The following is a 22294-nucleotide window of genomic DNA, read 5'->3' on the forward strand; positions in this document are numbered from 1 at the left end:
GCCATGGCCGTAGTGGTGAGTGTTAATGTGAGTGGCGAGTGATCGGAGACCCCCCGTGGTAGTATCTCGGTTTCGGCTACAGTAAGGTGACCATTAATCAAAGTAAAGAAGTAGTCTATCCTGGACAGGCTATTGTGCGTGGCTGAGTAATATGTGTATTGTTGCTGAGTGGGGCGCAGAGCGCGCCATATATCCACCAACCCCTGTGCAGTCAAGAATGTCTGGAGACTGTTGGGCCCTCCTGTGTGTGTACGTGGGGGAAAGCGGTCCTCGGAGTTTGTGAGTGTCATGTTGAAGTCCCCACCTATGAGCAGTTCCCCATCGGGGAGTGTTAGCAGGAATTTGCCCAGATCCGGCAAGGCCTCAGAGTGTAGTGCTGGTGGTATGTAGACCGAGACTACATTAAAGAGCCTCCCCTCCCACTGGCCATGAACTGCCGCGAATCTGCCATGGTCATCCGTTGCAGTAGACTTGACAATGAATTTGGAAGATTTTCTTTGCAGGATGCCCGTGCCACGGGACCCCGAAGTGAACTCAGCATGCACTATCATGTGATAGCCTTTCCTATCTAGGGCCTTCGTGGCCGCTCCCGACAAGTGTGTCTCCTGCAGGAGAATGAGAGCCGGTCCCCGTCTCCTTATCCCCTGCAACACTAACCCTCGCTTAATCTTATCCCCCAGGCCCCTCACGTTCCAGGACATGACAATTAGTGAGTTCTTCGTGGTTGGACTATCCGTTGCAGCCATTGCTAGTCTCCCAGTCAGACCTCCCTGCGCCCCGAGTGTAACAGCAGTTCTTAGTTACAGAAGACATGCCTAGATACTTAAGTGTGCATAGAACATAACCTTGTAGGACCGAAAGATCCCACAGAGAAAACTTATTCAACTCTCCCCCCCTCCCTGCCCCCCTGCTATACGGACTCAAAACTGCCCGCCCCCCCAACTTAGCAGAGTGCATACCCCATCCCCAAAACAGTGTACTTGCGCGTTGGGGTGAGGGACTCTCCGCAGCCGGCAGCCTCTCATTCACACCCCCGGAGGCCCTTCACCCAGTGTCCAATGGCGGGAAGCGCTTCACAGCTTAATAGTCTCAATACAGAAGCAAAAAATGAATTGTTCCCAAGTGTTCATTGTTCCTCAGCCTCGTCCCCGCCGCCTTCAGCTCCCAAAGAGTCACTGTTGTCCGGTCCCCCTCCGGAGGCCTGTGAGTCTCGGCGATGGCCTTCAGCCCGATCTTTTCTGGAGCGATTCGTCCGTCTGTGGTTCTGACCCGGTCTCCATCCCTCGAGCCATTCTTGCACGTTTTCCGGGTTGTCGAAGAACCAGGTTTTGTTCTCCGCTACCACCCTTAGTCTCGCGGGGAATAACATTGAGTACGGCAGTTCCCTGGACCTCAGTTCCTTTTTCACGTCGAAAAATGTGCGTCGCCGACGGGCGACTTCCGCGGTGTAGTCGGGGAAGATGGCAACGGTGGCGTTCTGGATCTTGAGGGGGGGGGAGGACCTGGCTGCCTGCAGGATTGCGTCCCGGTCACGGAAGTTAAACAAGCGTGCCACTATGGGTCGCGGGTTAGCCCCCGGCTTTGGTTGGCCACCCGGGACTCGATGGGCCCTCTCCACCGAAAAGAAGTTGGACAGTCCCTTCGGCTTTAGTTCGTTAGTGATCAGGTTCTCTACGAAGAGATCCATCGCCTTCACACCTTCCGATTCCGGTACCCCTATAAGGCGGATATTATTGCGCCTAGAACGCCCCTCCTGCTCATCCAGCTTCTCCCGAAGCATTCTATTGTCCTGCGCCATCTTCCCCATGTCACGCTGGAGTTCCGCGACGTCTTCCACCAGTGATTTCGTGATCACCTCCATACTCTTGACCTTTTCCGACATTTTGTGGAGGTCCGCTCTAAGTAGGGTGACGTCCGTGGAGATTCCACCAACAGTAGTTTGTAATTGTGCCAATGCACCCATGACGTCGTCCAGTGTGGCCTTTTTTCCCCCAGGGGAGTCGGCCGTCCTGCCAGGCTGTTCCTTCCCTGCCGGGGATCCGGCGGGCTTGTCGGAGGTAAAGCGATCTATACGAGTCTGTGTGACGCCGCCCTTAGGGCCTTTCCCCGTCATGCCGCCGAGTGTCGTGCTCCTCGTGCCCCTACGCGCCAGGATGTAAGGATCGGTGCAAGCCTCCTGACCGGTCCGGTTCAGCAACGATCAGGTCGGGCGTGCGTCTTCGGGGCGCGAGGTACTCCGTTAGTCGCCAAGTGCGTAGCGACTGTTCAGGTCACATGATGGCTGGCATCCACTCCGTCATCGATGCCCAGGCTCTCGGCACGTTAGGTGATGACCGTCAAGTCTTTCAGGACTTCAGCGACCCCTCCTGTCGGCACCGCTTCCTTGATTCGCATGTGCCGCCTTCTCCGACTTCCCGAGGTGCAGTCGATCTATTGAGTCTACCACCGCACGGGCACTTCCGGTCTAAGTTCTCCGGTCAGGATGCACTTCCGGCGGGGTGTAAGTCCGGGGAAGGTCCCGGCTCTGGAGGTGTTGGTAGGCCGGCCGGAGGCTTCGACGTATCTTTGGCTACGGACGTCGGATTTTCTCGCCGCTTGCCTCTTCTCATTCCGCCCGGTCCTGGGATCCGGTACCTGCCTTGGGGCTTGTAATTGTGACGGATTTCTGTGTCGGATCGACGAAGAGGCCGCTTCAGCCGCGGAGCTCGTCCCTTATGCTGCCGCCATGATCGGCTGCTAGCCACGCCCCCGGGGGGCGTACTTCTTGCTTGCTTTAGGGCTGTTACTTCGGCTGTTACCTGCAGGAATTTGTGTGCAAACAAGGAGAAAAAACCTTAAATGTAAAATGCAATTATCTTCTTACATATGGGTTTTAGTGGGAATGTGTGGCACTAATATCTAGCCAGGGTGCTGTGGACCCTACAGCAAGCAAGGCGTAAGAGCCCCCTGCCCTTCTGTCGGTAGTAGAGACCACTCATTTCTCATAGATCTGGCCCCAAGTGCCACCGCGCCTGATGCAATAGCTATGCCCCTGGGCAATAATGCTCGCATTCTAGGACTCCGCAGACAGAAAAACCCGCAATCTAAACGGCACAAGGTCAGAGTGTCCTCAGAAGCCCGGCTCTAAAATGGAGCATTCGCACAGAGCACTGCTCCGAAAATAATCTTCAAAGGGTCACCATTTATGTCAAGCTTACCGACCAGCAGACCTTCGGAATCCGTGATTTGTCCAGTGTTTACAGACCATTAGATCTTATTTGGGACTGCCTCCAAATCAAAGGTGAAAACATCAAGCTGCTCTCCCAGAAGTAAGTTTACACCACCATTTATTTTTATGTGCCTGCTTTAAATAGTATAAAGTGAATCTATTTACAGATATGCTGCACGTTATGTAGGCAATGTTTATGTTAGCAACCACATCTAAGGATTAATGCAGATCAAGAGCAACGACAAAAGTAACAGTATCAATATAAGTTTCAATTTTGCATTTTGCGTAACATAGCACTACAGTGGCAAACCGCATTACTAACAGTTCAAGCGATGACAAGCAGGGCACGCCCAAATGATTCCTTTGAATTAATACTTGTATTATCATTTTGCAACATTAGCCTCCAGGTACCAGCTTACTAGGCAGGCCTCACACTACAGTTAATGAACAATCATTTCTGAGGGGACGATTCAATGACCCTGTCAGCGGGGTGGGCGGGGGGACTAGAGGGCAGGCTAACATGATGGCCGCACTGTAGTGAGGCTCTGTCAGCCCTGGAGGGAAAATGCATAAATACCTAATAATCCAAAAAGAATTGAGCCCCGTTAGATGCATGCAGTTTACAGCAATTACTGAAACCACCATCACGTTCAGACACCATCCTTCTTAACGCCATCTCCATTACACTTAAAACGCCAGTCACAGACTCGATGTAAAAACCTATCCAGGTTGACAACTCGTTTAAGTGTTTAGCCCTCTTGCTGCACCAAGTGACGTCACAGCCATTTTCTGTAGTACAATTGCAGAACTTAGCCCCATGTCCACCGTACCAATTTAAGACACATTCCCTCTGCCTGCAGCACTGAAACCACCATCACGTTCAGACACCATCCTTCTTAACGCCATCTCCATTACACTTAAAACGCCAGTCACAGACTCGATGTAAAAACCTATCCAGGTTGACAACTCGTTTAAGTGTTTAGCCCTCTTGCTGCACCAATGACGTCACAGCCATTTTCTGTAGTACAATTGCAGAACTTAGCCCCATGTCCACCGTACCAATTTAAGACACATTCCCTCTGCCTGCAGCATTTGTTGTCAACCCCCAACCCCAAAATGATCCCCCTCACTTGTGCAGTATCCAAGTGAGACCCACAACACTTACAACGGAATCAGAGGTCGCTAGAAGTTATCGCTTGAAAATTCGACTTGCAGGCATATCGGTGTAAATGAAAATGACACGTTTCCTGATGAGAACCATGTCGATGGTTACATAATCTACTTCACGTTAATGCACGGTTCAAGTGGAACGAATAACTGCACAAAAAAGGTGCACCTACTACAACACTTGTAATAACGGTTTTGCTTCCAACAACTCCACCGAAAGCAAGCACCACGTCCTCCACAGGACCTAGGACAGCAACTTCCTCAAACTCCCACTACTCCCTCCTCAACACACCCAAAAAATGCTTCTCCATCCAGAACTCACGGCACTACACAAACAAAAGATGACGAAGAAGGAGAATTTCTGCAGACCAGCTGAGATGACAGCACCTCACCTCTCACGACATCCCTCCAAGGTGTCTCCATCCAGAACTCACGGCACTACACAAACAAAAGATGACGAAGAAGGAGAATTTCTGCAGACCAGCTGAGATGACAGCACCTCACCTCTCACGACATCCCTCCAAGGTGGTACTTCACACACATAAGCACACGGGACAACGCCTCTCCAAGGCAGGGGTGCACTTATACTAAGGCACCAAGGTCCAAAACAAAACCAGATAAACTGGCTTCCAGAAAGCAGTTCCCAGTCTGATCAGATCTGCTCTTTTCTGCCTTCCTGACCCTCCAGGTTCACCTAGTGTATTGCCATCTCACCCGAAGTGCCCCCTTCAGCCTCTATCCCTGTACGTCCTTCTTTCAGTCTCCTGTGGGTATGCGCTTCCAAGTCTCCGCTCCCTCTACAGAAACCATTCCGTTGTCCCGTCTCTCCCTCCCTGCCCCTTTCCCTAATGAAGGCTTACCTCTCCAGGATGCATACCGGCAGCGCTGGGACTACTGTGCTGCTGGCTGCGGACGACAGCCCCGGCCTTGCTACTGGCTCCAGTGCCTGCGCTGCCGCCGCCCCTCTTGTTCTTCCTGCGCTTGGCTCCTCGCTTAGCGTCTGCAGGGCTCATGATCAATGGCGGGGCGGGCGCACGACAGGAACTTCCAGCCTCAGCGCCAGAAGCAGAGTTGGACTTCAATATGGCGGACACAAGGGGGAACAAGAACTCCCGTGACAGGGCATCTTGGCTCATCTAATCCCTCGGGCAGCTCTTCGCACGGCGACGGCGAAAGGGGGAGGCCAGCATCAGGAAACAAGCGGGAGGGGGCGGGAAAGGGGGAGGAGAGACGCAGAAGACGGCCGGAGCAGGAAGGCGGGTGCCGGCAATGCCGGAACAGATTCGGGGGCGTTCCCGGCTTTTGGCTGACGTCGCGTGACGTAGCCAAAAGCCAAAAATTCTCGGGAACGCCCCCGAATCTGGTCCGGCATTGACGGACAGGCCCGTCTTCCAATGGCTAGCCTCCATTTATGGAGCTAGCCAATGAAAGACGGAGGCCGTTCCTGCCTCCCGTATAGAACTCAAGAGGTTTTCGCCTGCGCGAAAAAGATGCGCAGAGCGCATCTTTTCGCCAGGCAAAACCTAAAAAAAGGAGGGCTGCAGACACATATTACAACTGAAGGACTCGGAGGGGATATCACATTCGCGTCCCTCTGAGATTGTAGAAATCTTAGCTGACCACTTCCAAGACGTTTATACCCCAAGAGTAGAAGTCACAGCGGAGGCGGCAATGTCAGCGCTTCAGAATGCACAAATTGCGACTCTACCACCGGAGGCGGTAGATGAACTGGAGGCGGACCTGTCGGTGGACGAGATACAGACGGCAATCAATGCGCTGCACACAGGCAAAGCGCTGGGCCCCAACGGGATCCCGATTAAGTGGTTCCCGACTATGACAGACACCCTAAGCTCCCCTCTGTTGGCCATGTTTATGGAGTGTCGGGATGGGGGGACTCTGCCCCTGGACCAGCGGATGGCGACCATAGTGGCCATCCCGAAACCGGGTAAGCCACCCACAGACTGTGCGTCATACCGCCCGATTTCACTTCTTAACGCCGGAGCAAAAATTTTGGCGAAAATGTTAGCCAACAGATTGACTCTGCACCTAACACACCTAATCCACCCGGACCAGTCGGGCTTCATGCCACATAGAAGCCCGGCATTGAACCTCCGACGTGTGCACGGAGCAATAGCGCGAGCCCCCCCCTCTGGCGGGACCGGCAGCCATACTATCATTGGATGCCAGAATGGCGTTTGACATGGTGGAATGGCAGTACCTGTTCGCAGTGTTAACCCACATGGGCTTTGGCCCCAAATTTATTTCCTGGATTAAACTGTTATACACAAATCCCGTTGCACATGTAGCAACCAATGGCCACATCTCCCGAGAAATCCCTTTGGCCAGGGGGACACGACAAGGGTGCCCACTTTCCCCCCTACTTTTCGCGTTTGTTCTAGAACCGCTGGCTACTGTCATTAGGACTACCCCATTATTAAAAGGACTGCAATGGGGAGATGATTGGGAGGATAGAGTTTCCCTGTATGCTGACGACCTGCTAATCTACCTATCCAACCCAGAGGCAGGCATTCCGCAGTTGCTGGCACTATGTGACGCACATGGACTGAACTCCAGGTACACAATCAACTGGACAAAATCGGTCATTTATGTACTGAAAGGTCCTGCTCTGAATCTCCCTGACAACTGCCCATTGACGATAGCCGACACCTCATTTAAGTATCTGGGTATACACGTCGCTCGTGACGCGGTTGTGTTCTATGATCAGAACTTACTGCCCCCACTCACTCGCCTGAGGGCGGACGTGAGACACTGGAAAGCTCTACCTCTTACGCTGTTGGGATGAGCGGCGTTATTTAAAATGATTGCGTTACCTCGCCGCTTGTATGTATTGGAGAACACTCCAGTCTTGATACCGCCTTCCTATTTCCGGAGAGTGACAGCGGTGGTGACAGATCTGTTATGGGGAGAGCGCCCACCCAGAATAGCGCATATCAAACTCAACCGAGGGTGGTACGATGGGGGATAGCACTGCCGAATATGCAGCTGTATTATTGGGCGTCGCAGCTTAAGGTAATTAACCAGTGGATACACGCCCCGCATAATGACCCGGCATAATTAGCGGACAGAACACAATTAGGTACACACAGCTTGCTGGCCCCTTTATACAATCAAGGACTCACGGCGAAACTAATCGGCCCAACCAAGCACACTGTGCTACTCTGGCACAGGGCGCAGACGCGACTTAAATGGAGAGGGGTCATAACTAAACTTACACCGTTGTGGGACACCAAACAACTAGGCTGTCTTAGATCCAGCAAGGGTTTTACCCAATGGGATAACATTGGAATCACAACAGTAGGAGACTTATGGACCAGTACTGTAATGGTCTCTTTCTCACACCTGCAGCAACAATATGCATTAGGCCCCACTGAAACCTACAGATACATACAAATACGACATGCATTAATGGCAGCTATTGAGCCAGGGTCGAATGTCTCGGACTCTTCGCCGTTGGAGGACCGTCTGCTCACGGACTTTATGCAAACAGGCGCCACTTCGCTCACTTATCGTAAACTAATGAATAATCTACTGGACCCTCTGATCAAGTTAAAAGAGAAATGGGAGACTGAGTTAGGAGCCATGGATGAGACCGATTGGAACGCCGCATTGGCGTCACCACGAGAAGCAGGCGTCTCCGCTCGGTTCAGGCTGATACAATTCAAAATACTACACAGGGTATACTACACCAGAACCACCTTACACAAAATGCACAGGGCAGAAAACCCGTACTGTCTTAGAGGGTGTGGAGAGGAGGGGACACTGTTGCACACACTTTGGGAATGCCCAGCTATCTCAGGTTACTGGCGACAAATCATGCACATCATCCCCCAAGCTCTTGAGACCTCACTGACGCCGGACCCGCGTGTATGTCTGTTGAATGTGTGGGGAAGGACTGATCTAACGCATCGGGGGCAGCAATGGGTTACGATTGGGACTATGGTGGCCAAGCGAGACATAGCGCAGAGTTGGGGAGTGGCGGAAACACCGACGTTCGCGCTGTGGTGCAGGACGATGGACAGGCTCATGTTGATTGAGCATGCAGTATATAAAATGAGAGCTAACCCTTGCAAATGGAACAAGGTCTGTCATCCAACCCCGGTGCCCTGTGAGTTTTTCTGGTAGCCCCCCCACCCCTCCCCCACCCACTCCGTCTCAATCCCCGTGACGAAGACATCTCCTCGCTTGCTTAACTCGAAACCGCCCCCCCTTTACAACTGTTGTGATGTGCACTGTGGGGCGGAATTAGCCCGGGCCCGTCCTCCTCTGATATTTTACCCAGAGGGTAGGCCATTTAGTAACATACAAGTGCACTGCTAACCAAGGTCCCACAATTTATACTAGACAACCTAACTGTATGTCAGTGGCATACTCTATAATACACACAGCAAGTTTCAGACAGTTCTTTGTGGTTTAAACAGTGTGTATGTCTATTGTTCCATGGTATTACTGATCTGTTCCGGCATCACTCGTGCAGCGCCCGGGACATACGGGATCGCGCTGTGCTCAGTGTCAGTTTAGCCTTACGCCACAGTCCAGACTCCTCATGATGCAGCTCTTTCGTTTCCCTGTTAGCGCCATGTGGTGTTAATCCCATTTGTCCGCATGTGGAGTATGAGGTACCCTGTAGTTCCCATCAATATAAACCTCTATTCCACATCTGATAGGTGCTCTTGCTGCTGTTGTCTATCCCTCGGCGATCGTCTGCGTTCTCCCTTCGGTTTTCGATGCTGTAGGTACTTCTGGATATCTTTAGGGTCGTTGAATATCTTTACCGAGCCCTCATCTGTGACCATCAGCCTGGCCGGATATAGCATGGCATATGGAATTTGCAGGTCGCGCAGTTTTTGTTTGGCTTGCATGTACTTTTTTCGCGCCTCCTGGACGGATTGAGTGAAATCAGGGTAGATAGCAAGTTCCATTCCCTCGTGTCGCAAGACGCCTATTTCTCGAGCCTTCCTCAATGCCGCGTTGCGGTCTCGATCTGGAACCCACAGGCAGCTTCGGGGCAAGGGTTCTGTGGGCCCTCTCGATTAGGAAGACTGCTGAAAACGTGTTTCTGCCCAGCAACGTGGTCAGGAGGTGTTCCACGTATTTCTCCATGGGGCCTGTGTTCGTGGTTTCTGCTACGCCCATAATTCTTATGTTGCTGCACCTAGACCTGGCCTCCAAATCCTCCGCCTTCGCAGTTAGTGCCGCCAGTTGTTTGTCCACAGTAGTTTGTTTTGACGTTAGCTGGTTGTTCGCATCTTCCACATCCGAAATTCGGCACTCTGCCATATCTAGCCTTTCTGTATGTCTGTCCAGCCTTTCAGACATTCGATCCACTCTGTGTGTGAGATCGTCTATCTTACCATCAATGTTCGTTAGTGCCGTTTGGATCGTTATGAACATGGTTTGTATGTTGTCCGACACCTGATTCCCTGCAACGTGCGCTGTCTGCGTTTCTGATGGAGGTGCGTCGCCATTTTGGTCCGGTACCTTCTTCGACTGGTCAAAGTTGAGTTTCGATTGGTTTCTGTCTGGTTTACCCATCGCGCCTCACCTGTGCTACCCTGCTTCGCCCAAGCACTGTCTGCGCTTTTGTCAACACCTTCCACTACAAAGACCTGTACCTTCCTTCCCTACCCCTACCACAGATAATGCATTTTGTGCATGGTGCTAAAATTTACAGACGACATGTAAATGAATATTGTACATCTTACAGGTCTTACTGACGGGATTGGACCACCAGTATTCTTGAAAAGTTAAAAATTGTTACCTTTGACCCAGCTTTCCAAGCAGATAGGGCACAACTAGGTACCAATAGTATGCTGGCCCCGCTCTATGACCAACGTCGAGTGCGGAAATTAGTGGGACCCACTAGACTCACCGCAGCGTTGTGGCATACGGCACTAGCGGCGCTGGGCTGGAAGGGGAAAATAACCAAACTCACCCCGCTCTGGGACACACGTGCCTTGGGTAATTTGAGACCCAGCAAGGGTTTCTCTCACTGGGACACCATTGGGATATCCACGGTGGGAGACCTGTGGGAAAGAGGAGAGGTTATAACATTTGACCGCCTGAAGAAACTATACGAACCGGGGAGGACATACCAGAATCGTCCCCAATGGAGGATCATCTCCTAACGAACTTTATGATTGAGCGAGCGACGTCATTGACATACCGCAAGCTCATTAATAACTTGCCTGACCCACTGACCTCATTGAAAGATAAATGGGAAGGGGAAGTGGACGCCCTGGACGAGCACGAATGGAATGAGGCACTAGCATCCCCAGGAGAGGTGGGCATCTCAGCCAGGCTGAGACTCGTACAACTAAAGGTCCTACACAGAGTGTATTACACGAGAACACTACTGCACCGCATACACAGAGCACAACACCCTTACTGTCTTCGTGGCTGTGGGGAGGAGGGGACCTTCTTCCACAGAATCTGGGACTGCCCACGCATCCAGGACTACTGGAGACAAATAATGCGCACTGTGTCACAGACCCTGGAGACCTCTTTAAGTCCAGAACCGCGACAATGTCTCTTAAATGTGTGGGGACCGAACAACCTGTTCAGATGTGGCCAACTTTGGGTTACGTTGGGCATGATAGTGGCCAAGAGGGATATTGCACAGCGCTGGGGGGGGGGGGCAGAACTACTGGCGAAATCACAGTGGTGCATGAATATGGATAGATAATGGTGACAGAGAGGGCGGTATACTTGAGTCGTGTGTGTCCAGGGAAATGGAATAAAATATGGACCCCATGGAATGTGTATAAAGGGGAAATTTGTAATCCTCTGCCAGAGGATGACCCGTTGGAGTCAGATGAAGAGGGGGAGGAAGGCTGAGGTGCCATGAAGGTGTTGCAGAAGGAAGAGGCCATTGCGAGTCAGAGGAGGCCTGAGTCCTGAAGGATAGGCAGTATGGGTAGACATGGGTGAGACTTATGTAAAGTCGAGGGTAGGAGCATAGGCGTTACCGACCTGTCAATCTAGGTTTGACTCAACGATTATAAATGGTGGCACGTACTGTCGGATAGACTTTAAATTCAGCTAAAATAACACTAATTACTCTTTGATGACCGCAATGTGATTTCTTTGTTGTTGTTCTTTTTGTTGTTTTCATAAAAAAATAGAAAACTAAAACCACTATTGATTAGCAACATATCGCTAATGATGTGCCTTTCATTTTGCCGTAAAGAAAACATTTTTCTTTTAAGCAACGTAACCAAAGTATGGACTTAACCTGATGCAATGTATCCAATGTTGAATGATTAGCGGCCGGCCCTATGGGTTGTAGGCTAATGGCTGTGTAATTTTGTAAAGGTACAATAAAGGAAAGGTTTAAAAAAATAAAAAAATAAATTACCTTTGCCTAATTCTTTGACTCACACTCTTACCACCCACCACTACCACTACCCTCTCTCTCCTTTTTTTTTTTTCTCCTACGCGCAACCTGTTTTTCCAAAATGTTAAAATAAATGACTTGTGAATAATTAGAAATTTGTTTGGCGCATATACTTTTGTGGTCACCTAAATACATGCACTCTTGAACCATGTGTTGAGTGCGTGTGTTTTGTTAATGCATATGAATATTGAAATCGGTATTGTAGTATATTCACACAATACAGACTGTTTATTGGAATTAGCATATTGTTTGAAGAATTGGTCACGGACCACACTTATATTAAAGATTGTTAGGGCTGGAGAAGAGCCATTCACGCATAGGAAATAAACCTGGGTTCCAAAGTAAGCCTGTCCACTTCTGGTGACTCATCATAGATATGTTTTTAGGTCTCGCCTAGGCAGCGCATGCCCTGTCTCTTCAAGACATGAGGTATCTATTCTGTGCGCTTAGAGCACGACGTCACCTTTCATTCATTCTTTTGTATGCCCTTTTCTATGTGAATCATTTATATGTGTCCCTTTTTTTGCTGTGTTGCTACTTCCCATGGAGCCTAATCCTATTTCATGTAGTATTTATCTTGTGGCCACTTATTGCACAATTTTTTTTCTTTTTCCTTGGCTTGTGTTTTAGGATTATGTTTTTTGGCTTTCCGAACAAAACTTGCTCAGCCAAAGGCATTTTTTGTGTTGCAAACATGCAACTAACTTACACAGCGATCTGTGGGCCTGCAGATCGCGTGTATGTTAGCTGCATGTTAGCTGCATGTTTGGTGCAATCCTGTCTAGGCCTGGAGGAGCTCAGGTGTCTACCGTGGCACCATGTTGAAAGTGGCCTTGTATGTTAGTAGTCACTTGGCTCTCCATCGCTACACCAAACCCAGATAACCACAAAATACTTCCAAAGCGGTTGGGTAGTTTGAGCAAGTCTCTTTTGTGTCAACTTGGTGCTACTGAAGAAGAGATGTAGAATCTTTTTGTTCCTGTTTTAATTTTGACTTAATCTCCATGAAAAGAACGGAATCAACATATGCTGTTGTGTTAAGAAAATTGTACAGTGGTTTAACATTCCAGACAGAAACTTTATTGCAAAAAATTCTAAGGATTCTCTGTGTATATATATATATATGTATATATATATATATATATATATATATATATATATATATATATATATATATATATATATATATATATTTTTTTTTTTTTAAACCGAAAGTCATACTGTTCTGTCGCTATTACAGGGTGTTTTGGTGAGTGCCAGAAACTGTTTATGATTTCGCTGGTCAGCGTACGTCTTAATGGCCTCTCTCCACCCGATAGTTCTTCCTAGCGCCCACTCCATAATTACCTACAGGCCATAAAAACAAGAAACTAAGGCAATGAAGCTGTGTGTAAAGTGCTTTACATTTACATTTGGTTTTCGTGTGTTGTTGAAGCTAAATATGTTGTTGCTCTCTCTCTCTCGCTGGTATGATTCTCCCCACCCCCTCCGTGATGCACTCACCCTGGTTTTTTTGTTTGTTTCTTCCCATTACACAAGAGCACATATTTTCGTTGCTTCATTCCTGTTTATCGTCACATTCACTATGACAATTGTCACTACAAGCTCTGTTCCTGTTTATCGTCACATTTGCCATTCTTTTTACATGCTCTGTTGTAATTCTGTTTTTTACTTTCTTTTAAGCATAATTTTATTTTTTATATGATGGCATGTGATGTAAAAAATCCTTTGCTCATTTTGATCCTTATAACGCTGGATCCATTCGCAGAATCAGAGCTGCGGAGAGGATGGTTTACAGGAGGCGCGGGGCTAGCACACTGCGCATGCGCATTACCTGTGCATGGCTCGTTACTTTAGCAGGCGCTAGCATGGCAGCCAGTTCCTGTAATGGACAGTGGATCACTTTACATTTTAAGGTTGCCTCAGCCACCAGTACTTCTAAAGCAGAGGGTCTGCATGGGAGCCGGTTTATTCTGCTTAAAAACACAGCGGCAATGCATTATAAATGTGGTGCTTTACTTATCTCCACCCGCTCGCTGTGTCTTCACCACCCCCTCACAACTACCTCATCTGTGTTTCTTTACTGCCCCTGTTAGCCACCCCCACCCAATTGACAAAGCATTAGGTCTCACGTCGGCAAGACCATTGGCTTTTTTCTGAAAGGGGCCTTTTTATCGAACTAATATAATCCAAAAAGAACTTCTATCCAAAGTAGGTTTATAGCAATGTAGGCATTTGTAAAATTGCATGTTGCTACTGCAGCAAAAGCATTTACAGTATAGTAAAATAGACGCTAGCAAACCGTGGACATTTGAACTAAGTAGAGTTGCTTTTCAATTTTAATATAATTGATTTCCTGCCTGGACGTATTCATTGTGTCATTATTGTTTATGCACTGTATAGTTTTAGAAGTAAACTGTATGCAGCAAATGTAATGGTTATTTCAATAAAAAAGTGTTGTCTGTAATGGCAGCACACTACCATACCAGGCACAATCCACTTTATGCCACTCCACGATGTGATACTGTACGTCATTTACGCCACTCTTTCGCCACTCTTACTCCACTCTTACTCCGCTCAAACTCCTTGGCAAAGCTAATAGCTCTTACATAGGCAAGATATATTGGCTTGGTCAGTGCTTGTTTGTTTCTACAGCACTCAAAGATAAGACATGTTTTTTTAACTCTCCCTCCTGTGTTGCTTCCCTCTCAAATGCCTTCCCATACTTCACACTGTTGCTTCCTCCTCCCCCACACCCACCTCCTCCATTGCTTCCTTTAGCCTTAGCCTTTTTTAATTTTAACTTTAACATTTTTATTTACTCCCCTCTCCCCAAGCTGCTCTGTTGAGCACCACCCCTCCCGTTAGTCTTTTACAGAAGCAAAAACATTTAGTTTTTTTGCTGCTGTGCTGCTCTTTTGCACAGGCGCTCTTTCACTTTTCTATTTTTTATTAAATAAAATATATACTGCACAGAGTGACGTCTGCCCTATCATCCTGGAATTGTGAAAAAGAAAAGGCAACAAAGGCACAGGTGCGTAATGATGTATGCAGGATTACCCCATCACTCGCGGCCTCTGTAGCGTCATGACGCATACATCTGCAAAATAAGCATGGGCATTGCCAATTGGTTCAAAATACAAGACCTTTTGGCTTTGCTGTTGCTTGCTTGTTGGTTTCCATTAAAAGGACACACTCCAGAATTGGTTACGTCCCTACTTTGCCTTTTAAAAGGAATAACTGTCACCATGAAGATTCAAATGATTAGATCAATTAGAACCTATACAGACTCTCTAACTGATTAACCAATTAAATACTTTTTTTTCAGGTAAAGCGCTCTGATATCTGCAAAGATCTTGTTCGCGCTATATAAAACTCTCAAAATAAATAAATAAATAAATAGTACCAGGCACTCTGAACAAAGGGGTTGTTGCTTTCCCTGTTTCTCCATCCTCTCCCTTCACAGTACAAGAGACTCTCTCCTTCTTCCCTTTCAGCACGAGGCATCTCAAGGCCGCCATTTTCCGTTCAGTAGCAGTCGTATTTTTTAACAAAAAGTTTTGGAACTGTACAAATAAAAAGTAGTAGGAACTTCTGCATGTTGATCACTAAGGTAGACTTACAAAACCTATTATGGGGGTCTCATTAGAATTGAAACCTGGTAAGTAATAGTTTGTAAACCTATCCCAGCAAGAGGTGCAATAACCCAAAGTAATTTTTTACTTGGATTATGTGTATTTTAATGGTATTTTTAATCAGGTTTTTCTAAAGTTTGAACTAGGCATAAAGGCATTAAAGCATTGTGTATTGGGTGCAGAAGAACGAATTCTAATAGATTATGGGAGGGCGAGCAAACTGAAATATAGTTCACTTCAAGTGGTAAATATACACAAAGAAAACTATTCTTTAAAAGGATGCAGAGTCAGAAATTAAAGCGTTGGTGAAACTGGTCAAAAATACAAAACATGCTTTTAGAGTGAGTGGATAAATAACAGAGTGGGCACGAGACTCAAAGGGACTGGGTGGAAATTTAGATTCCATTGGGGAGGCAAGAGCCTAGAAACTGGTGGCAGGGGAAAGAGATGAGGGAGATATGAGGGACAAGCTCAAGGAGGCAATCCTTGATTTAGGATATCATGGAAGTGAAACCGGATTATACTTTGAAGTACCGGTTAAACAGAGGTTGTAAAAGGGTTTTTTGAAAGTCGAGTAAATGTAATCAAACCAAGTTCTTAATAGAAGAAGCTATAGATGTATTGTGTATCGTTTGTTTTGTACAGGGCTCCCTGCATACCTCAGTTTCTTGTAGGCACTTCAAGGAGTTGACTGATGGAGGTTCGTGATTACATTGACTAGTTATGACCGCAGTGTGGGGATGAAAGAATTCATATATGGAAGATTACATTAGACAAATGTTCAATTCACAGAAGTTGTTAACTTAGCACTTATGAGGTAACCGCAAATATTTGTGTCAGTGGTTGGATAGTTGAACTATAACAATTAGCTCTGGTAGGACTTGGATTAGGTGTGTCTTTTAGTCTGCTTCTGAACAGGAGGCGTGTGGGAGCATTGCAAATGTCTTATCATAATTTACTCCTGAAGGGGCATGATTATTCAAGAGTCGAGGGTGGGAAGGCTGATGTCTTTTGATCTTGTTTTGAAGGTATTTGAGGATGAATCCTTCAGTGTATTTGTAGGTGAGGCAAATGATTTTGTGTCTCGCGCTTGCACAGAGTACTAGTAAAGGCTTTTAATTTGTTGCATCTTGAGTGTGCTTGGAGATTCCTGCATTTAGTCCAGTCATGCGGTCACAAGAGACCCACTATCACTGCATGCCTTTATAGGCTTAATAATGGCTTAGTTTTAGGAGATCAGGTGAAAAATCATGAGTTTAACTTGAGTGTTTTGAGGACCACATTACATATGACTCCCAGGTTTGTAACTTTAGCTGTGATGGGGGATGGGCTTGGTGTGGCCTAAGAAGTGGGGTGAAATTTGTTTGTTTGATTTTACTGTGGGCCAAGATTTCATCCTAAAATAAGTCAAGGGCCACGTCAACAGATGCTTATTTATAATATTTGAAGATGAAGTATCAATCGCCCTTAGTTGACTGCTGTTGTGGACGTAATTTGGAAGTGTTCTTTTGTAAGTAGTCTATGAAGTCTATGTGAATTTAAGTGAAGCAAACGTGAAACTAAGTTAACTTCCTTGTTGGATGAGAAAGAGACCCTAACTGAGACCAGTTGCTCTCCAACATTTTTGCGTTACTGAACCCAGTATTACTTTGTGATTGACCACGTTAGCAAGAGTTGCCTTGCTTTTCCCTCATAATAGTTTCCTAGGCCGCGTGTACCAGGGACACTGCCTGACATTTCTTCTTTTCTCCTCCGAAAATGTGCTCTCGCTGAATCTGGGCACAATAGCATTAACCCTCAAGCATTTCTACTCTGTGCTGGCTTACACAATTGGTAACGTATTTTATATATTTGTATTGTGTGACACAGAAGCAGGTTGCAGCTCAGGAGAAGTTCTACAGCAAAGCGGCCCAGATCAAGCTGCTCTTGGAAATCCCAGAGAAGATCTGGAGTTGCATGCAGGCGTCTCAGTACCTGCATGCCACACAGCTCTACCTACTCTGCTGCCACCTTCACAACCTTCTGCAGCTTGATACCTCCAGCTCCCGCTACAGCCCAATTCTGGGACGTTTCCCCATTCTTGTACGACAGGTGGCAGCAGCTGGACACTTCCGGTAAGCTTCATGCATGTAGCTGATCTTGTTAAGGGGTGGCCAGCTAAGGGTCAAGCAAGCACATTTTTCTCTTTCATTCTTTTTTGATTGAATTCTACTGAGCTGCATCAATGTTTTATTGGCCTACTGTAGAAATTCTGTACATTCGTATGAAACTTTATGTACACTTAATGTAACACTTATTGAGTAATTTAAGCCTTTTGAAATGGAGGAAACCTTAAGTCCTGTGTTCAGATTATGATTTCTGCCACTAATTTACCATGGGACAATCCCTCTCCATTCTTGTGTTGCCTATAACTGACAGATGTCTGCAGCTTAGAATATTGTTTATGTGATCTAGTCGAGTATTTTGGTAGCAGAGAACAGTTGTGCTTCAGATCTCCGTACTTTAATTTACATGCTATGGGCGAAGAAGTTGGAGAATTCATTCCCTGGTAGAATCTCCTTAGAACAACTTGCCTTCAAAGTATTCATAAGGCGGCTCCAGTCCCACCCCAATGAAGAATACACAGTCTAAGACGAGAATCCTTTCTTCACCGTTCTCCACAAAATGGTTTTTAACCCTGTGTTATTAACTCCATGGCTGCTATGCGTTTTCCCCCCCTGTGCTGAAGTATCAAAATACCCATTGTTCATGACGAGCTGGGCTCGTCATGAGTGTTTGAGGAGGCTACACCATGACGAGCCCAGCTCGTCATGAGCGTGGAAGGGGTTAAACTTCCCGAAATTCATTTTTTGTTGATTGAATACTACTTGCGACCTCTATGGGCATCATTAGGATTGAACCCAAACGACTAGCCCGGAAGCTTGAAAAACAAATAGAAGTTATGCTGTAATTCTGTCCAGAAATAGCTCAATGACATGTAGCAGTTGCAGATATCTTTCTTTATACTTACTCTGATAGACTTCGACACACAAACGACCACATATGCTTGCCTAATCGCCAATCCTGAAGGAAATGCAATAGCCTCCTTTCCCAGCACACTTCAAAGCCTGATGTGTTATCGACACATGCTATCAAAGACAAGGGTCCTTAGCTTATGAAGATCAAGAGGAGAATGAAATATAGGCCATGATAGGAGACTATATTTTTCACTGGCCAGCCGGACAGGATATTTATTTTTAATCAATGCAAACACATTTGGACAAATGGTTGTAAGGCACAATCCTGTACCATACTTGGGGGTGGAAAAAACAAACAACAAATAAGGAAAAGTTTTACAGGCAAAAAACGAGCATTGTTGGCCACTTTTAAATCCGTTTCAAATTAAAGTAATGCCAAAAAAGTGCTAGACACAACAGGATTAAACACAATAGTTAGGTTGTGAAAGCACTGTGAGAAGTTGACGTTTCGATCCCTTATGCTCTAATTACATGGGACCATCATCAGGACTGAAATTAGCAACATTTGCCTGCCTGGCATGATAAAATACAGCCGTCTGTATGGGGTGGAAGAAGGGGAGAGAAGAGAAAAGAAAAACAGCCGGTGGCTGAATTAAAAACTGAATGTCCTGCGCAACAACATAGTACATATCCTTTGTGTAACAAACATATACTCTGTGTTAGAACTGGCTATTTCTGGTTGGCTAAGGGTGACGCCAAAGCTAGGCAGAAACCACCATTCTAGTCAGGGCAAGGGAGTCACACGCCAAGATAACCCCTGCTCACCCCCTGGTAGCTTGGCACGAGCAGTAAGGCTAAACTCGGAGGCAATGTGTAAAGCATTTGCACCAGCACACAACAGCAACAACATACTAGGCACACCACAAAAGGAACTCCACACAAGGTTATTATAAAATAACTTTTGCATTGAAAAAACACATCAGATAAAAAATCACACATGTACATTGTGCCAACTGGCACGGGCAACATTCATAAGGGATTATTTACAAGACAGGGCCACAGGGGCCACTGTCAGAATCAACACTTTTAGAAATAGAAATACTTGTCAGAAATTAGAATAAAAGGATATACAATCACTGTAGCACAAATTAGCAAATCTAGATCACATCCAGTAACTACTGGGAACAGGTAAGTACCACCTACGCAACCCTAACCACCTTAGGAGAATGTCACGCAGGGAACCAGGACCTTACTAGGACCACCTGTACTAAAAAGAACAACCACCTAAGTATCACACAGCATTTAGGGGTATAAGCACAACACATTACACATGATGCATGAAAACACATTCAGCGGTGTAGTAAAGGGAAACACATGATGCCTAAAAACATTCAGAGGTGTAAGACAAGGGAAACACATGATGCATCACCTACACATTCAGCGGTGTTCAGAACAAAGCACATGATGCAATAAAATACATTCAGAGGTGCAGCGCAAGAAGACACATGATGCCTAAAACATTCAGAGGTGCCAGAACAATCCAATAGCGCAAAAACACACAGTGGGCAATTACCATTCTAAACATAGCAGGTAACCACATTGCGCAAAACTCACATTAGCAATTACTATTAAAAACATAGAAATCACATTGCGCAGAAATCACATATCAGCCCCCATCTAATAAAGGGACTAAAAGAGCCCTGTGTCCAGAATGTCAGGGCGCGCTGCCATGCAGCGCCAGTCAGGGGTGCGCCACTGGCGCAAAACCTAAACGTAGCAGGTGTCCACTACTTGCTGGGCACCTGAGGACATCCCAAGACCTAAACGGTGCAGCTGCCCACTAATTGCTGGGCAGCTGTGAGTCCAAACTGCGCAGGGTCCTCACCGACCCTTAGGCGCAAACTGCGCCCACGCTGGAGCCACACAGGCTCTGAAAACACATATGCGCAGGTCATAGCCCTATGTTGGAGCCACACAGGCTCTGAAGAAAATAACATGTCCATGGAGCACTCTGCTCCTAAACTAATGGTGCGCAAACGGGGGTATCACGGACCCCCCCCACTGGGCCCTTTCAACAAATATGGCCCTTTCAGAGCCACACAGGCTCTCGAGACAAATAAATGTGCCCCCAAAACTGGAGCTCTCCGGCTCTGAATGCACTTATGCGCCGGAGCTCACTGGCTCCTTAAGTAATCAAAAGATGCTCCCATCGTAGGAGCCACGGGGTCCTCTCTCCTCCCCAGCTCCCTGGGTCACTCACCGGCAGGCTGCACTTCCAGGTTGGCGGCCCCGGGGCTCTTCACAGATACGGGAGCCCAGGGCCGCGGGAGCACAACAAGCGATCCACTGGAGGGGAGGTGAGGGGCGGGCACCGGCAATGTGCCCCGACGCCCCCTCCCCTTCTCTGCACTCCCCGGCTCTCCGCGGCTCTCCTCACTCGGGGAGCTTCCTTCACCCGGGCCCCTCCTGCACTGGCAGGGCTCTCTCCAGCACACGGGAGCCCTGCCAGAAACGGCGCCGCCATCTTCTTCCCCAGGTCTCCCTCTCGTCACGGGAGACCGGCAAAACAGGCCATGGCTTCCCCCAGGCAGGGGGAAGCGAAAAACACGTCCTCCCGCCCCCTCCCACAACCAGGCGGCGGGCCGGACATCTTCTTCCGGTGTTTCCTCCGGGCTGCGGCGGTGACCAAACGGGGGCAATAAGGAGGGGCGGGCACCCTCGAAATTAAAATAAAATAGTGAAGCGAGGTGGGCACTCGTAAAATAAATAAACAAATGGGCAAAGTCGCAGGGTAGGCACCTGCCAAACCTCACGCAAAATGCGTGAGGGCACCACGCTCGCAATGGGTTCAAATAAAGTGCTCTCCCAGCACTATAAGTAATATACAGCGCTCCCGGCGCTATAAATACCAGTCAAGCGCTCCCAAGCGCTTAGGCTTCAACAAACCTGGGTAAAGGCAAGCAAAAAGGTCTCTTGAAGGAAAATGCAGCTTCTCCATGCTGCCAAAGGTCCCAGAGATTTCAAGGGGGCAAAGCAATGTCCCCCCCCCCTGCCATCAGCCCAAGCAAGGCAGAGGGGTCTCCCAGAAGTCCTCCAGGCATCCAGGGGCTGGGCAGCGCCCGCCCCTGGTAGATTCAAGTCCAAAAACAAGAACAAATTGGAAGGGGACACAGCCCCTTCTTATACAGGGAAAAGTCTTTGACGTCTTTGTGCAGGCAGTGTGAGAACCAGCTAGAACTGGTTATAGGGAAGTCCCTTCAGTATCAGGGACAGAGGTGACAGTCGCCCAGCGGGAGGTGGAGCCAGCATTGTGGTCAGGCAGGCACAGCCCTTCACTATCAGGTGCCATCTCCTCCCAATTCCCTGGCAGCAGATGCTGCCTTTCATTCATGGGCTGACTCAGACAACCTCCTGGGCTCTCCAGCCCCTGTCACCCTCAAACCAGACAGTCAATCCACAAGCAGGCCCAGGCACTCCTGACCCAGGCTCACCAGCCAATCACACTCCAGATACAAATTACACAAATATACCAACTTCCAAAAGTGGCACTTCTAGACTAGACACAGTCATGCCGCACATACCATTACGCAGCATTCAATCTCACGAGTTCGCACATATAAAACTCGCCCCTGCACTCCCCACACACCAGGAACTACCATGGGCATACATTTTCCCCATTCATTCCTATGGGAGGGCAGGTCACTCACCACACATACAGAGAGCTCAAGCACTTTACACTGTACCACAGTGAAAAAGTGCGCCGTGGCCTAAAATCACCACCACCAGGTTCCAGAAACAGGCTAGGAAAAAGCAAAAAAGTCTTGGGGTGAACCTGCCTAAAGGGCCGGGTCCAACACTCGGAATCTACTTCACGTGCTCTAATCACTGTGCATTGATCGTGAGAGGACTGGTC

General features: G+C 47.8%; 1 protein-coding gene across 2 annotated transcripts in view; it reads left to right on the plus strand.

Annotated features, from left to right (window-relative positions):
- The window catches only part of COG1 (component of oligomeric golgi complex 1), a 181753-nt gene that overhangs the window by 37933 nt on the left and 121526 nt on the right, over positions 1–22294 (plus strand). For both annotated transcript variants that reach the window (XM_086930983.1, XM_086930984.1), the window contains exon 2: positions 17294–17538. In XM_086930983.1, the coding sequence (XP_086787109.1) occupies positions 17294–17538 (245 nt within the window). The remainder of the gene's footprint in view (positions 1–17293; positions 17539–22294) is intronic.

This window comes from Lissotriton vulgaris, chromosome 7 (genome assembly GCF_964263255.1).
Source record: "Lissotriton vulgaris chromosome 7, aLisVul1.2, whole genome shotgun sequence".
Taxonomy (NCBI): domain Eukaryota; kingdom Metazoa; phylum Chordata; class Amphibia; order Caudata; family Salamandridae; genus Lissotriton; species Lissotriton vulgaris.